This window comes from Diaphorina citri, unplaced genomic scaffold (assembly GCF_000475195.1).
Source record: "Diaphorina citri unplaced genomic scaffold, Diaci psyllid genome assembly version 1.1 scaffold22, whole genome shotgun sequence".
NCBI lineage: Eukaryota > Metazoa > Arthropoda > Insecta > Hemiptera > Psyllidae > Diaphorina > Diaphorina citri.
In genome coordinates, this window is record NW_007377460.1 from 182,750 (window position 1) to 201,093 (window position 18,344).

Consider the following 18,344-nt stretch of genomic DNA (forward strand, 5'->3'; position numbering starts at 1 on the left):
AACAAGGTCTCGTGCATTTTTTGGGTTTAAGAACATAATACATAATGTTTACGCCCAAAGACCTTGCTTAATTATAAAAAAAAGAGAAAAAATATAAGAATATATGTAGCAAAATCTCTAAAGAAAGTACCTACTGACAGTGTTGACTCGGTTCGTGGCCTCAAGCCCGAATAAGACTAAAAAGTCCCTTTATCCCAGCAGTCAAAACAAGGTCTCGTGCATTTTTTGGATTTAAGAACATAATACATAATGTTTACGCCAAATGTAAGAATATATGTAGCAAAATCTCTAAAGAAAGTACCTACTGACAGTGTTGACTCGGTTCGTGGCCTCAACCATTAAGTAGATATCAAGGTAGGCACTCACTAATTTTATTACTGTTTTTACTACTCTTGTTCCTATTGTACCTGAATAATAAATAAATAAATTCTTTGAAGTTCTGCAAAACATATCTGCCTTTTTGGTTCTCCTTATCAAGTTAAATAAATAAAGCACTGTTTATACTAATACTAATCTTCTTCTTTCGCAGATATTTTTCCACAGTACTGACCGGGACTCCCTACACAAATATCTGAATCCAGAATGTCTACCAGAACATTACAAGGGAACTCTGGATGTGTCTTTGGTCACAGGTCCAGAGTGGCTGAGTATTCTCAAGCAATATGACTCTGAATATGAAGGTAATTTTGATAAAGACTTAGGAGGCACGGTTAGCCTAGTGGTAATACGCTTGTTTGCCATGCAGAAGGTCCCGGGTTCGAATCCCACCATCGACAAAAAAAATCGTTTTTCGATTGCAAATACAGGATAAAGACTTAGGGGGCACGGTTAGCCCAGTGGTAATACGCTTGTTTGCCATGCAGAAGGTCCCGGGTTCGAATCCCACCATCGACAAAAAAAATCGTTTTTCGATTGCAAATACAGGGCACGGTTAGCCCAGTGGTAATACGCTTGTTTGCCATGCAGAAGGTCCCGGGTTCGAATCCGACCATCGACAAAAAAAATCGTTTTTCGATTGCAAATACATATTTCAACGAGTTACTTTCTGGTGTTCTCGTGTTGACTCAGCACCTAACATATTTCAACGAGTTACTTTCTGGTGTTCTCGTGTTGACTCAGCACCTAAATGGGAAGTATTGTGTCTCTTTTCGCCCATTTGATGAGAGGCATACTAAATTTAAATGAACCTTTTGTTTTCTTTTTCAGCCATCGGTCAGTACGGATACAAAACGAAACCCAAGAAATGAAAAACAAGAGCATTTCGGTCCAATCGAATCTCCGTTTGAGCTAATCAAAATTCCGAGCAAAATCAAAACCTATTGGGAAAGCGTCGAAAATTCGACATACCTCTGCTGGATTAAAAGATTCCGAAGTTGTTTTGTGATTGTATGTCACTCTAACCACGGTAGGTGTGGTTTCCTTTGGGGAAAAAGTAATGTAATCGGGTCAAATTTTCGATGGTCAGTTTTTGATGGCAAAACACGTTTTGATGTCCCTAGAGCCTAAATCCAAAGTTTCAGCCATTGGTCCGTGTGTGTGTGTGTGTGTGTGTGTGTGTGTGTGTGTGTGTCTGTCTGTCTGTAAAAAAAATATCTCGAGAACGGTAAGAGCTAGCGACTTGAAATTTGGTATGTAGCTGTCAAATGTGACAAGGATGCGACACGGAACTTAGTTCACAAATGTGACAAGGATGCAACAGAAAACGTTTAGTTAAGATAGGTGCTGCGCTTGGCGGTATTTTGACCACTTTTCGACGGGTTTCGACCGTTTTTTGGCGGTTTTCAGCTATACCGACTAAACGGTTAGAGATATGGTAAAAGTTAGGATAAAATAATACTCAAATAAGCATCATTCAATAGGATAAGGAAAGTCATGTGATGTTCACACCAGATTTTTTACATAAAGCTAAATCAAAATTTTGAAGGTGTACCTTCAAAATCAAGCCCCCCCAAAAATTTAGGCAAGAACCGCCTATGAAGTCAGCGTGGGCTTTTTGTGTACCAACAGATGAACACGCGCGTCAGTTTTGTTATTATTGTACATTATACAACATTATATTTAACACTTTTAAGAGTTTTGGCTTTGTTTAAAAAACTTGGTATGTGTAAAACAATGTAATTCACATTGTAGCAGGTCAAATATAGCAAACATCAGAATTGGATATAATGCTGCTGTGAGCACCAAAGTTGTGACATAATAACACAAAGAAACTGCATTTACATTTTGTGTACCAACAGATGAACACGCGCGTCAGTTTTGTTATTATTGTACATTATAACATATTTAACACTTTCAAGAGTTTCATGTAATTTAATTCAATAAAAGAATGTATTTTAATTAATTTTACATGTGTTTTAGATTTACATTAAAAAAAAACTTTTAAGAGTTTCATGTAATTTAATTCAATAAAAGAATGTATTTTAATTAATTTTACATGTGTTTATGATTTACATTCCACGTAAAGACGAGGAGAAAAAGGGAAGGAGCAGAAAGAGGACGAAAATAATAAAAAGCCAGCCTAAGTTAGCTTAGTTGGTAGTGCGTCTGCCTTGTAAGTGGTATGCCGCGGGTTCGATTCCCGCCCGGGGCGGATTTTATCCTGATGGGATAATGTTCGTTCTCGGAACGGCTGGCTTTCTCCTATCCTGTCTTCCGCCTCTCTTCGATTTCGGGACCATAGCAGTTACAGTTCCCTCTGTCAGACCTCTTAAAAAAAAAATAGATAATAATAATAAATACAAAGACACATTACGACTTCTTACAAGTTCTGCACAGATTCCGAGGTTTTATTTAGATACCTAAATAAATAATAATACATAAGTACATAAAACAACCCTAATAATTTAATAATAAAAAAAAGTACAAAAAGTTCAAATTTAAGGACCACACAGCCTAAGGTAGCTTGGAGGGTAGCGCGTCTGCCTTGTAAGCGCTAGGCCGCGGGTTCGATTCCCGCCCGGGACGGATTTTATCCTGAACGGATATTGTTCGTTCTCGGAACGGCTGGCTTTCTCCTATCCTGTCTTAATTCTCTCTTCGCTTTCGCGACGATAAGACCTTGGCAGTTACAGTTCCCTCTTATCAACCTTTAGTCCAGTCAATACGAACCGAAAATTTCCCAACCTTAGTCCAGTCAACACGAATCAAAAATTCCCCAACCTTAGTCCAGTCAACACGAACCAAAAATTCCCCAACCTTAGTCCAGTCAACACGAAACCAAAAATTCTCCCAACCTTAGTCCAGTCAACACGAAACCAAAAATTTCTCCAACCTTAGTCCAGTCAAGCGAACTCTCGTTCCAACGCGGCGCCCATGAGGTTCCATTTATCTTAGTCCAGTCAACACGAAACCAAAAATTTCTCCAACCTTAGTCCAGTCAACACGAAACCAAAAATTCCCCAATCTTAGTCCAGTCAACACGAAACCAAAAATTCCCCAATCTTAGTCCAGTCAACACGAACCAAAAATTCCCCAATCTTAGTCCAGTCAACACGAAACCAAAAATTTTTCCAACCTTAGTCCAGTTAACACGAACCAAAAATTCCCCAATCTTAGTCCAGTCAACACGGAACCAAAAATTCCCCAACCTTAGTCCAGTCAACACGGAACGAAAATTCTCCCAACCTTAGTCCAGTCAACACGGAACGAAAATTTTCCAACCTTAGTCCAGTCAACACGAAACCAAAAATTCCCCAATCTTAGTCCAGTCAACACGAACCAAAAATTTCCCAACCTTAGTCCAGTCAACACGAACCAAAAATTCCCAAATCTTAGTCCAGTTAACACGGAACGAAAATTCTCCCAACCTTCGTCCAGTCAACACGAAACCAAAAATTTCTCCAACCTTAGTCCAGTCAAGCGAACTCTCGTTCCAACGCGGCGCCCATGAGGTTCCATTCGTCTCCTCCCTCGTCTCCCTCGCCTCCACTTTGCGACGAATCGAATTCCACGTCCGAAGGGAGGGGGGCGCAGCGACGAAACTTGCTGTTGAGCGATTCGCCGTCGTTGTCGCTAGAGGGCGCGTCGCTAGAGTTTGTATCGACGCTGGAATTATCGTCGCTGTTCGGATTTTGGTCCTCCGCGGCCGGATTCAGTGTACCACGCGGATTTTCAGAGTTTTCTTCTTCTTCTTCCGGTCCGATCGATGTTCGTGTCTGGAAAAATAAAATGGGGGGAGGGGGGAGAAATTTCAAATTCGAGAAAACATTACGAATAAAAGGTCACACATTCTATGTTAAAATGTTGCAAAAAATACAATGGGGCCAGCCTAGTTAGCTTGGTTGGTAGTGCGTCTGCCTTGTAAGCGCTAGGTTCTTCTTCCGGTCGAATTGATGTTCGTGTCTGAAAAAATAAAATGGGGGGAGGGAGAAATTTCAAATTCGAGAAAACATTACGAACAAAAGGTCACATTCTATGTTAAAATGTTGCAAAAAATACAATGGGGCCAGCCTAGTTAGCTTGGTTGGTAGTGCGTCTGCCTTGTAAGCGCTAGGTAAAGACATTACTGGATTGTTGCAAAAGCATTTCTGGATTGTTGAGAACCAATGTTTCTGATGAAAACGTTGCTGGTGGGTTACTGGATTGTTGCAAAAACATTTCTGGATTGTTGAGAACCAATGTTTCTGATGAAAACGTTGCTGGTGGGTACCTACTACCTAACACTTATGCTCACCTTTCGTCCACTCGTTCCCATCGTTCAGCACACATCCACAGCCAGTCCAAAGTTACAATACGAATGTTCTTACGTCTCTTAGCTTCGTTCACTTTGGCCGTGCCTGGAAACAAATTAGAAATAAAATACATCAGTGAGAAACTTAAGAAAATATAAAATTGCCAGCCTAGTTAGCTTAGTTGGTAGTGCGTCTGCCTTGTAAGCGCTAGGCCGCGGGTTCGAATCCCGCCCGGGGCGGATTTTATCCCTTTTAAGTACATAAATACATATGAACTACAATGTTTTTCTTACCTCGCGGTCCATATTGGCAATGTCCTCCGAGGTGAGAGTCATCAGAGGGTTAATACTATCGCAGAACTGAGGACTAGGGGAGGGGGGAGAGGGGTAAGGAGGGGAGGCACAGTGCGCGGGAGGGGTGCGCGACGCCGACGAGTGGTGAGAGAGCACTGGGAAGAGCCTGCGTGAGAAATCAAGACAATAATGGGTTAAAACGGAATTACACTACCGCGACACCGAATGGGTTAAAAGAAGGTTAAAATTCCACTTCAACGACAGAGCTGGGGTAAATAGATCAGTTGCGCTTACTTGGGTGATGTTTCAAAATCATAGAGCAGGAAAAATGAGGACCAACGGAATTTTTCTTTTCTTAAGACTTCTAGATACCGAGCTAAATCGATCTAAAAAATACCGGTAAATCGAGAAGTTTGACGTCACGGCATACGCTCCCGTAGGCAATGACGTCGTAATTCATGACTCCCGCTTCGTTTGTTTGTGCGCAAGCGTTTCTGCGCATTTTGACGTGAAATCTGACGTCACAACTCTTTAAGTCAACTTTTTTGGTGCTGGATGGTACATATTCCAAATTTTCATCATCTTTTTTGGTGCTGAATGGTACATATTCCAAATTTTCATCATCTTTTTTGGTACTAGAAGGTACATAATCTAATTTACTATCGCTTTTAGTACTAGACGGTACGTACTCCAATTCATCCTCTTTTTTGGAACTAGATGGTACATATTCAGTACTTGTTGGTACATATTCCATTTTCTCACTCTTATTCGTACTAGTCGGTACATATTCTAAATCATCTTTATTTGTACTAGAAAGTACCTTTCCACTTGTACTAGATGGTACATAATCTAAGTCTTCATCTTTTTTGGTACTAGAAAGTACATTTCCAATAGTACTAGAAGGTACATATTCAGTACTTGAAGGTACATACTTCAGTTCAATTTTGTCATCTTTATTAGTACTTTCTGGTACATATTCCGTACTTGAAGGTACATACTTCAATTCCATTTCGTCTTTTTTTGTACTTTCTGGTACATATTCCGTACTTGATGGTACATACTTCAATTCCGTTTCGTCTTTTTTTGTACTTTCTGGTACATATTCCGTACTTGATGGTACATATTTCAATTCCATTTCTTCTTTTCTCGTACTAGTCGGTACATATTCAACATCCATTTTGGTCACAGTTGGTACATATTCCGTACTTTCGTCTTTTGTACTCGTTGGTACATAGGCTAATTCGTCTTTAGAAGTAAGAGTAGAGGAAGGTATGTATACGATATCATCTTGTTGACTGGTTGCTGATGGTACATACTCTAAATCGGAGTGTTTGGAAGAATTTGAAGATCCTATAGACAAAAAAATATCATCAATAGAATAGAATAGAATAGACAATAGAATATACCTTGTTTATCCTGCCAGAATGAGACTGAAAAGTCCCTTTACTCCCGCAGCGTATACCCCTCTGAGTCATCATTGTCCTCCTTCCTTAGTCCGGGTGGTGCATTAATGTCCCCTGTATGACGGAAGAAGTGATACGGCTTAACATGGATCAGATTCAACGCATAGTTCCAAACGTCCTCTCTGTCGTCTATGATGCACACCATGTTGTCACCGCATGGAAATAATGCTCTGCAGAGAAAAAAAAAAATAACACTATGGGTCAGTACCTAAACAGTAGAACTCATTCAGCAAAAGAGTAAGAGACCAATAAAGACCCAATACAGTCCAAAATGTGATGTGTGATCGGAATATTTTCTTTCTATGTAGTTATAGGGGTTTATCTGCACCGAGGGGGGTTGATGGTCCCTAGGAAAGTATACCTGGCCCATACCAAAACGCAGTAAACCATCATGAGCACTTGTGCTTTTCTTTTGAAGCCTAATAAAGCCTTTGTAACCTCCAGCTAACCAGGCTGGTTAGGGTTTGGCTGCTCTGATCCCTATTTATAATCCCACAGCAAGACACTTGTCTGCTAACTGTTTAAGGTCCCCAACCATACCATTTCTTTTATAGGGCCATTATTCCCCCAATAAAGGAAGGAGTAGGAGGAGTTTCAAACAGGTTTACTTTGCGGTTTAACCCCAGTACTCACTTGAGGTTGGCCGTTTTCGAGTGTGCATCAAAACACTCGTCCCGGGACAGAATCCTATGACTGAAATATTTGCGCTGCCGATCTAGGAAGTGCGCAATCTGGTGAGCGTAGTTGCGCGACCCAAACGTACAGATGTGCAGTTCGAACCATTGGCTGATGGAGGCAAGGAATTGGTGTGTTCCGGGGCGAAGCCGAGTGTGATACCAGGGGGAACGGGCTCCGTTTAGCTGGAAATGGTGAATGTCCTATGGAGGGGAGAAGAGTAAGAGGAAAATGAAGAGGGACAACCAAAAAGAACCAAGAATTGTTATTATTATTTTTAGAACTTTAACACTTGTGAGAAGCCTGAGACAGTTTGTTATTGACCATAGAATCAAAAAGGCAATACAAATGGGAATAGGTTACTTAATATGGTCTTTTCTTTGAGCTTATGGTAGGTTGTACTTTTTTTTTTTTTTTTTGTCTGCAGTGTCTAGCTACAGGAATTTCAATTGTGTTAAGCATATAAAATATAAGACCAGAAGGTGCCTTTACTCACCTTAATGTTGGGAGGAATGTTATCGTTGGTGGTGTGAATTAGAGTTTGATCCAAATCAACGAGGAGAACCAGTTTCCGATCCTTGATTAGACGGGTTTCATCTGCTCTGCCCAAGATTTGTGCTTGCTAGACTTGATGGTACGTACTTCAATTCTTCTGTCTTACTTGATGGTACGTACTTCAATTCCACTTCGTCCACTTTATTTGTACTGGAAGGTATATATACTAATTTATCATCTTTAATAGTACTGGAAGGTACATATTCTAAGTCAACTTTTTTGGTGCTGGATGGTACATATTCCACATTTTCATCATCTTTTTTGGTGCTGGATGGTACATATTCAGTACTTGTTGGTACATATTCCATTTTCTCACTCTTATTCGTACTAGTCGGTACATATTCTAAACCATCTTTATTTGTACTAGAAAGTACTTTTCCACTAGTACTAGATGGTACATAATCCAAGTCTCCATCTTTTTTGGTACTAGAAAGTACATTTCCAATAGTACTAGAAGGTACATATGCAGTACTTGAAGGTACATACTTCAGTTCGATTTTGTCATCTTTATTAGTACTTTCTGGTACATATTCCGTACTTGATGGTACATACTTCAATTCCATTTCGTCTTTTTTTGTACTTCCTGGTACATATTCCGTACTTGAAGGTACATATTTCAATTCCATTTCTTCTTTTTTCGTACTAGTCGGTACATATTCAACATCCATTTTGGTCACAGTAGGTACATATTCCATGCTTTCGTCTTTTGTACTCGTTGGTACATAGGCTAATTCGTCTTTAGAAGTAAGAGTAGAGGAAGGTATATATACGATATCATCTTGTTGACTGGTTGCTGATGGTACATATTCCGTACTTTCGTCTTTTGTACTCGTTGGTACATAGGCTAATTCGTCTTTAGAAGTAAGAGTAGAGGAAGGTATATATACGATATCATCTTGTTGACTGGTTGCTGATGGTATATATTCTGAATCGGAGTGTTTGGAAGAATTTGGAGATCCTGTAAAGACAAAAAAATATCATCAATAGAATAGAATAGAATAGAATAGAATAGAATAGAATAGAATAGAATAGAATATACCTTGTTTATCCTGCCAGAATGAGAATAGAATTTATAGGGTTGCATTAAACAAAACTTTCTTTTTCATTGTTGAGGCTTCTGAATAATTAATGCAATTTTGTTCCAATGTTCCCCCTGCCAATGTTGTACTAAAAATGCCGCAACTAGTCCAATGCATACAGACACACTTGTACTGCCTACCTATTCTATTGGGTGTAGAAAAGGCCCAACAGTTCTATTGAGTGTAAAAACTTTTTCAAGTAGTTTTATGTGGCACAATATGTGAGAAGTCACCAAAAAGAGTCAAAAAACTTGTTTTTTTTTTACTCTTGCCACTAAATGGTCAGCTTGGAATCAGAAATTCAAAACTGGACCTAAACTGCACTTCACTCGGACATTTACCCTGGTTGCACAACATCACCTTCCTTGACCAAAATCTTTCCAAGGACACCCGCATCTTTTGCCTTCAGTTGCGATATTATAGGCTTGCATTAAACACAACTTTTTCATTGTTGAGGCTTCTGAATAATTAATGCAATTTTGTTCCCCCTGCCATTGTTGTACTAAAAATTCCGCAACCAGTCCAATGCATACAGACACACTTGTACTGCCTACCTATTCTATTGAGTATAGAAAAGGCCCAACAGTTCTATTGAGTGTAAAAACTTTTTCAAGTAGTTTTATGTGGCACATCACAATGTGTGAGAAGTCACCAAAAACAGTCAAAAAAGTTGTTTTTTTTTACTCTTGCCACTAAATGGTCAGCTTGGAATCAGAAATTCAAAACTGGACCTAAACACTTCACTCGGACACTTACCCTGGTTGCACAACATCACCTTCCTTGACCAAAATCTTTCCGAGGACACCTGCATCTTTTGCCTTCAGTTGCTTGGTCTTCTTTTTGGACGAATTAAATTCTACATGATAGAACAGAATGATTTTTCCTTCATACAGGGAAGTCCCTTCTTTGAGCTTGATTTTGGATATTTGAACTGCGGTTTTTTCACCGTTGGTCACCAAATTGCTTTGGTCACTCATTGTAAGATGTTCGGTCCACTTTAAGGAAATGGTCGTAGGTGAAGCTTTAGCATAGTGTTAGAGGCATTTTTGGTGCATACTGAGAAAGAAAGCCAAAAGAAAATTGGATGGAAAACTGGAGGAAAAACTGAATCTAAAGAAAAGGAAAATTCAAATTTCAAAATTTTAAAGGTTATGCTTATGTTGTTTTGATTTTACTTTGTGAAATATCGTACATTTTTGTACGGTAATCCCCAAATTGTGTACGATAATTCCCTCTTTTTCTAGAAAATTCAAATTCAAATTTCAAAATTTTAAAGGTTATGTTGTTTTGATTTTACTTTGTGAAATATCGTACATTTTTGTACGGTAATCCCCAAATTGTGTACGATAATTCCCTCTTTTTGTACGATTTTCCCTTGCAATCTGACAACGTTGCATCTCTGCACAACGATCCTAGCGGGAGAAACCCAAAACTAAAGTTGTAAACAAATCCAAAATTTTAAAGGTTATGTTGTTTTGCTTTTTACTTTGTGAATTATCGTACATTTTTGTACGGTAATCCCCAAATTGTGTACGATAATTCCCTCTTTTTCTACGATTTTCCCTTGCAATCTGACAACGTTGCATCTCTGCACAACGATCCTAGCGGGAGAAACCCAAAACTAAAGTTGTAAACAAATCCTTATCAACTTTTCTTATCTCCAAAACGAAAAAAGTCTGTGAAAAACCGTAAAAACCGTCATAAAAGTGTTTTCCACAGTTCAAATCCACACTAGTTTAAAGTTCAAATTCCTTGAAAAACACAGGTTGAATACTTTCCGTTTCCTACGTCTTATCTGTTATCAATTGGTCTTGGGACTTGCGAATACGTAACTAAACTACCTGTGCTCTGTTTATTGTGATAAAGTGATAACAACAAATCCACACTCATAGTGTAAAGTTCAAATTCCTTGAAAAACACAGGTTGAATACTTTCCGTTTCATTCGTCTTATCTGTTATCAATTGGTCTTGGGACTTGCGAATACGTAACTAAACTACCTGTGCTCTGTTTATTGTGATAAAGTGATAACAATCAAATCCACACTCATAGTTTAAAGTTCAAATTCCTTGAAAAACACAGGTTGAATACTTTCCGTTCCAAACGTCTTATCTGTTATCAATTGGTCTTGGGACTTGCGAATACGTAATTAAACTACCTGTGCTCTGTTTATTGTGATAAAGTGATAACAAACAAGTAGGTACCCACTTTTATTTGTTGCCTTTCATTAAAAGCAAGCTGTAAATTAGGTCCACAGGTGAGTATTTCAAAAAATAATTTAGGTGAGTTATATTTTTGGAAAGTGTTTTAGGTGTTTGATTTAGCCAGACTTTAATTTTGACTTGCTGTTGTAGGTTCTGTGAAGTGCTCAATTGAGCCAGCCTCAAAGAGAAGCAGTTTTCTGACCTTTACATTACACTTGGTATTTCAAAAAAATAATTTAGGTGAGTTATATTTTTGAAAGTGTTTTAGGTGTTGGATTTAGCCAGACTTAAATTTTGACTTGCTGTTGTAGGTTCTGTGAAGTGCTCAATTGAGCCAGCCTCAAAGAGAAGCAGTTTTCTGACCTTTACATTACACTTTCCTAAGGAACATAGAGTGATTGTAGAATGAAATGGACTCCTAACACACCCTCTTTTGCTCTCCTTTTTCAGCTTTAGTTTTATATAGGTACATATATTTTTTTTTTCTTCTTTTTTTTTAATTTAAGCAAGGGTCTATTAATTGTAATTTATTTTTGAAAATATTGTACCAAATACATGAGACCTTGCTTAGACTGCGGGAGTAAAGGGACTTTTCAGACTCATTCTGGCAGTATAAGCAGGGTATATTCTATTCTATTCTATTCTTTTGTTTGTTCAGGCATCAAAATAATAGTCCTAAACAAAAATGGACAACAGCACACAAAGGATCAAGAAGAGCCTGCCTTATAACTTATAACATACAGAAATTCATCCAGTATCATGTCCAAGAAAAAATCTAATTTTAGTGTGCAAAGTTGCTCTGTTAGAACTTATCCCTTTTTAGTTCTCTTTTATTTTGTCAATTACAAAATTCCCTTTGTTTTCAGAACACTTGCACTGTTAGACTGCCTACCTTTATTCCTTCAACCAGTTTACCGCCACCATGTTACTACGTCAGTTTGTCCGTCATGCTAGTCTGGCCACAAAAACTGTTGAGCGGGGAGCATATTCCATTCTGAACGATACACACATTCAGAAGTTCAAGCAGATTCTGAGCAACGATGATAACCGAGTACTGACGGATGAAGATTCTGTTAAACCGTATAATGTAGATTGGCTGAAGACTCAGGAAGGTATGTAAAAAAAAAAAAAACATCCTGTGGTAATCTGAAGATAATAATGACTAATAATAATAATAATAATAATGCAGTTTCTTTGTGTTATTATGTCACAACTTTGGTGCTCACTGCAGCATTGTTATTTATGAACGAAAATTCTCGCTCTCAAGTCAGACAAAAGACAATTTTGGTCGATCAGATAGGTAGATGGTTCAGCACAACTTGAGGGGGGGCATTATTTTGTTCATAGATAGAATAGAATATAACTTGTTTATCCTGCCAGAATGTGACTGAAAAGTCCCTTTACTCCCGCAGTCTAAACAAGGTCTTATTTATTTCATAGGTATAGTTTGAACATATGTAAATAAAAAAACCTTGTTTAAATATTAAAAAAAAAATACAAAAATATGTGATGGGTGTTGTACTGGTTAACACTTACCGCTCAGAGATTCAACAGAGCTACTACTGCTAGCATTGGTACAAAAATATGTGATGGGTGTTGTACTGGTTAACACTTACCGCTCAGAGATTCAACAGAGCTACTACTGCTAGCATTGGAATCGGTTCGTTTTCTCTTAGCTGTGCTGGTAGTGAGGTTAGTTTGATCTTTGGAATCATTTGTCTCATCATCATCATCTTGCGCTGAACCATCTACCTATGATGGTTCAGCGCAACTTGAGGGGGCATTATTTTGTTCATAGATAGAATAGAATAGAATACACCTTGTTTATCCTGCCAGAATGAGACTGAAAAGTCCCTTTACTCCCGCAGTCTAAACAAGGTCTTATATATTTCATAGGTATAGTTTGAACATATGTAAATAAAAAAACCTTGTTTAAATATTAAAAAAAAAATACAAAAATATGTGATGGGTGTTGTACTGGTTAACACTTACCGCTCAGAGATTCAACAGAGCTACTACTGCTAGCATTGGAATCGGTTCGTTTTCTCTTAGCTGTGCTGGTAGTGAGGTTAGTTTGATCTTTGGAATCATTTGTCTCATCATCATCATCTGTTTCATTGAAAATGTCCTCTACCTGTGAAAGAAAGGAAAAAAAAATCATAAAGTTGTATATTATATTGATTAACTAGTGGTTGACCCGTCCTTTGTACGGGATCAGCGTGGCGTAAGAGTCATGACTTTAAAGCGCCATTTTTAATCAGGATGTAACGTGACAAATGCAGCCCATGTCACCCTCAGTACTATTCTTAACAAGCACAAAAAAAAAAAAAAAAAAAAAGCCCTCCCTGCAATCAAATAATAAATGATCAATACTTGTTCAGAAGTCATATCAATCAAAAATTATTACAAAAGGTGCTGTCACAAATGAGCAGTGACCAGTGTTACTGTGTGGTTAGGTTAAACATAAAGAGAAGTTTTCATAATTTGAGCAGTGACCAGTCTTAGATATTATAGGAATAAGCTGGTCTACTCCCTGTTTAATATCCAACAGCTAAATAATTTTCAAATCATATACTTACTTCTTCACTGACTTTCAGGCTGGGTGACCCAAACGTACAGATGTGCAGTTCGAACCATTGGCTGATGGAGGCAAGGAATTGGTGTGTTCCGGGGCGAAGCCGAATCCTATGACTGAAATATTTGCGCTGCCGATCTAGGAAGTGCGCAATCTGGTGAGCGTAGTTGCGCGACCCAAACGTACAGATGTGCAGTTCGAACCATTGGCTGATGGAGGCGAGGAATTGGTGTGTTCCGGGGCGAAGCCGAGTGTGATACCAGGGGGAACGGGCTCCGTTTAGCTGGAAATGGTGAATGTCCTATGGAGAAATCCTATGACTGAAATATTTGCGCTGCCGATCAAGGAAGTGCGCAATCTGGTGGGCGTAGTTGCGTGACCCAAACGTACAGATGTGCAGTTCGAACCATTGGCTGATGGAGGCAAGGAATTGGTGTGTTCCGGGGCGAAGCCGAGTGTGATACCAGGGGGAACGGGCTCCGTTTAGCTGGAAATGGTGAATGTCCTATGGAGAACATATCTGGAACAATCGAACCAAATATGTATTGCCAGGTGACCTAGGTCTGGTCAGGTTTGGTTTGAACAGAAATAAACATTATTAAAAAAATACCGCATAGTTTCTCACGAACAGAAAAAGCCCGTCCGAGGCTTAGGTGTAGGAGCAAATGGCCCCAAAGGATGGGTTAAGCTTTCACGAATCTTATGACCAAACACTTGAACAAGCTTCTGACCGAAGAAAACTTAAGAAAACACTCGGTCAATCTTTGGTAATAAACAGACCAGTTGCACTAAGATGGGTTAAGATTTCACGAATCTTATGACCAAACACTTGAACAAGCTTCTGACCGAAGAAAACTTGGAAAACACTCGGTCAATCTTTGATAATAAACAGACCAGTTGCACTAAGATGGGTTAAGCTTTCACGAATCTTATGACCAAACACTTGAACAAGCTTCTGACCGAAGAAAACTTGGAAAACACTCGGGTCAATCTTTGGTAATAAACAGACCAGTTGCACTAACTTAGGTGAGGTCAAAGTCAACAAAGAGCAGAAAAAAATTAACTATGGAATTTTTCTTTTTCTTCTACGAATTCTAGATCCCGAGATAAATCACAAATCGATTTAAAAATAAACCTTATTTACTGACATCACAACATATGCTAAAATTGGATTTTTCACAACTTTTTTTTCTCTCTCTCTCTCTCTCGCTTTAAAACGTGGGAATCGCTTTAAAACGTAGGAATCGCTTTAAAACGTAGGAATCTCTTTAAAACGTAGGAATCGCTTTACAACGTAGGAATCGCTTTACAACGTAGGAATTGCTTTAAAACGTAGGAATCGACCTTTTATCATTTATTTTATTATTTTTATCCAAATTCAAAAGTTCCCTCATTCAAAACAAAACACGACTGTCCAGTTTTGGTCAGAATAATTCAAACAATTTATAAAAAAATTTAAATATATAGATAATAACTCCATATAAAATGGCTACTTACTCTTCAAGCAGCGAAGTTTTTGACGGAACATAAACATCTTCAGAACTCTCTGCCGTTTTTGCTGAAGATTCGGACGGCACATATTCCAAGCTGTCACCTTTATTTGTACTAGATGGTACATACTTCAATTCTTCTGTCTTACTTGATGGTACGTACTTCAATTCCACTTCGTCCACTTTATTTGTACTGGAAGGTATATATTCTAATTTTAAGAGGAACATGAAGAGGGACAAACAAAAAGAACCAAGAATTGTTATTATTATTTTTAGAACTTTAACACTTGTGAGTAGCCTGAGACGGTCTGTTATTGACCATAGAATCAATAAGGCAATATGGTCTTTTCTTTGAGCTTATGGTAGGTTGTACTTTTTTTTTGTCTGCAGTGTCTAGCTACAGGAATTCCAATTGTGTTAAGCATATAAAATATAAAACCAGAAGGTGCCTTTACTCACCTTAATGTTGGGAGGAATGTTGTCATTGGTGGTGTGGATTAACGTCTGATCCAAATCAACAAGGAGAACCAGTTTCCGATCCTTGATTAGACGGGTTTCATCTGCTCTGCCCAAGATTTGTGCTTGCTAGAAGAGTACAAAGCACAGAAAGTATATTAAGATTTTCATCTTTGTCTTTTCCCACGTACAGATGGGGTCAGCATTTTTTGTTACCCTCCCAATCAACCCCAATTAGAGTAATTGCTTTGGGCTGACATTTGGTTTTTTGGCTATAATTTTTTTTAGGAGTGGATGCCCTTTGCACTCAACCTTTGCTATTGTAAGAGGAAAATGAAGAGGGACAACCAAAAAGAACCAAGAATTGTTATTATTATTTTTAGAACTTTAACACTTGTGAGAAGCCTGAGACAGTTTGTTATTGACCATAGAATCAAAAAGGCAATACAAATGGGAATAGGTTACTTAATATGGTCTTTTCTTTGAGCTTATGGTAGGTTGTACTTTTTTTTTTTTTTTTTGTTTGCAGTGTCTAGCTACAGAATTTCAATTTTGTTAAAACTATAAAATATAAAACCCGAAGGGGCAGTGTCTAGCTACAGGAATTTCAATTGTGTTAAGCATGTAAAATATAAAACCAGGAGGTGCCTTTACTTGCCTTAATGTTGGGAGGAATGTTATCATTGGTGGTGTGAATTAGAGTTTGATCCAAATCAACCAGGAGAACTAGTTTACGATCCTTGATCAGGCGGGTTTCATCTGCTCTGCCCAAGATTTGTGCTTGCTAGAAGAGTACAAAGCACAGAAAGTATATCAAGATCATTTCTTTTCATCTATATCTTTTCCCATGTACAGACGGGGTCAGCATTTTTTGTTACCGTCTCAATCAACCCTAGTTAGAGTAATTGCTTTGGGCTGACATTTGGTTTTTTGGCTATAATTTTTTTTAGGAGTGGATGCCCTTTGCACTCAACCTTTGCTATTTCCTTAGCAAGGGAAATTTCAGGCTGGTATACTCCCTGTTTAAAGTCCCCCAGCCAAAATAAGCTGTTGTCTTTTCCCATGTAGAGACGGGGTCAGCATTTTTTGTTACCCTCTCAATCAACCCCAGTTAGAGTAATTGGTTTGGGCTGACATTTGGTTTTTTGGCTATAATTTTTTTTTTAGGAGTGGATGCCCTTTGCACTCAACCTTTGCTATTTCCTTAGCAAGGGAAATTTCAGGCTGGTATATTCCCTGTTTAAAGTCCTTCAGCCAGAATAAGCTGGTCTACTCCCTGTTTAATATCCAACAGCTAAATAATTTTCAAATCATATACTTACTTCTTCACTGACATCCAACAGCTAAATAATTTTCAAATCATATACTTACTTCTTCACTGACTTTCAGGCTGGGAATAGAGTGTACCATAGGTATTGAGGCCTCGGTGGAACATCTCTTGTCTTCTTTTTGCAAGTCAAAACCACACTCGGCACGTCCAACAGCTAAATAATTTTCAAATTATATACTTACTTCTTTGCTGACTTTTAGGCTGGGAATAGAGTGTACCATAGGTATTGAGGCCTCGGTGGAACATCTCTTGTCTTCTTTTTGCAAGTCAAAACCACACTCGGCACAGAGGTCATTCATTACTGTAGAATGAGAGCATCCACTTTTATATGTGTACAAACCCTCCCTGCAATCAAATAATAAATGATCAATACTTGTTCAGAAGTCATGTCAATCAAAAATTATTACAAAAGGTGCTGTCACAAATGAGCAGTGACCAGTGTTACTGTGTGGTTAGGTTAAACATAAAGAGAAGTTTTCATAATTTGGGCAGTGACCAGTATTATTATAGGGTTGCAATAAACACAACTTTCTTTTTCGTTGTAGAGGCTTCTGAATAATTAATGCAATTTTGTTCCCCCTGCCATTGTTGTACTAAAAATGCTGCAACCAGTCCAATGCATACAGACACACTTGTACTGCCTACCTATTCTATTGAGTGTAGAAAAGGCCCAACAGTTCTGTTGAGTGTAAAAACTTTTTCAAGTAGTTTTATGTGGCATAATGTGTGAGAAGTCACCAAAAACAGTCAAAAAAGTTGGTTTTTTACTCTTGCCACTAAATGGTCAGCTTGGAATCAGAAATTCAAAACTGAACCTAAACACTTCACTCGGACACTTACCCTGGTTGCACAACATCACCTTCCTTGACCAAAATCTTTCCGAGGACACCCGCATCTTTTGCCTTCAGTTGCTTGGTCTTCTTTTTGGACGAATTAAATTCTACATGATAGAACAGAATGATTTTTCCTTCATACAGGGAAGTCCCTTCTTTGAGCTTGATTTTAGAAAAAGTTGAATAGGCCATAACTCCGGCCCTGGTTGTTGGATCGAGCTCAAAACTTGTACCAAAGTACCATATTTTTTTAAGGTCTTTGATATGATGTATCACAAGAAGGGTGTTCTTATTGAAAATTGTAAAGTTGGTGCTCTGGGGAGCCAACTTTAAAGAAAACTACCAATCTGTGTCCAATCAACACGAAATAAAAAAAATCTCCCAACCTTAGTCCAGTAAAAAAAAAAAAAAAACTATAGATATACAAATATATGCCTCTTACGCTGCACTCATCCCGTTCAAAGGATGGGTCAACCACTAGTATTTTATTATTATGTTAAGGCGGCCTCTTCTTGATCCCTTGTGTGCCGCGTCCATTTTTGTTTAGGACTATGACTATTGCACTGTGCATTGATATACATCCATGCCTATTGGCTATCCGAGAATGAAAAAGTAAATTCAAAACTTCCGCCCCGGCTGGGATTCGAACCTATTTCTACATTTTCCACCAATCTCTCGATTTTCAAAGAGAGTTTTGAATAAAGTGTTCATCTTCGTCCTCTT

General features: G+C 38.4%; 2 protein-coding genes and 1 long non-coding RNA gene across 3 annotated transcripts in view; 1 reads left to right on the top strand and 2 right to left on the bottom strand.

The window, feature by feature from the left end:
• LOC103509087 (alpha-tocopherol transfer protein) overlaps positions 1 to 1,401 on the top strand; it is a gene marked incomplete in the record, with an annotated part of 40,284 nt that extends 38,883 nt beyond the window's left edge. The window contains 2 exon segments of the mRNA XM_026823514.1: positions 530 to 680; positions 1,207 to 1,401. Coding sequence (XP_026679315.1) covers positions 530 to 680; positions 1,207 to 1,247 — 192 coding nt within the window.
• LOC103509126 (clavesin-1-like) overlaps positions 1 to 18,344 on the bottom strand; it is a 36,857-nt gene that overhangs the window by 8,208 nt on the left and 10,305 nt on the right. The gene's annotated exons all lie outside the window — the stretch shown is intronic.
• Positions 3,003 to 3,891, bottom strand: LOC113467382. Its single transcript, XR_003391476.1, has 2 exons — positions 3,367 to 3,891; positions 3,003 to 3,195 (listed from the first exon to the last, which is right to left on the bottom strand). It is a non-coding gene; the product is annotated as an uncharacterized LOC113467382 (long non-coding RNA).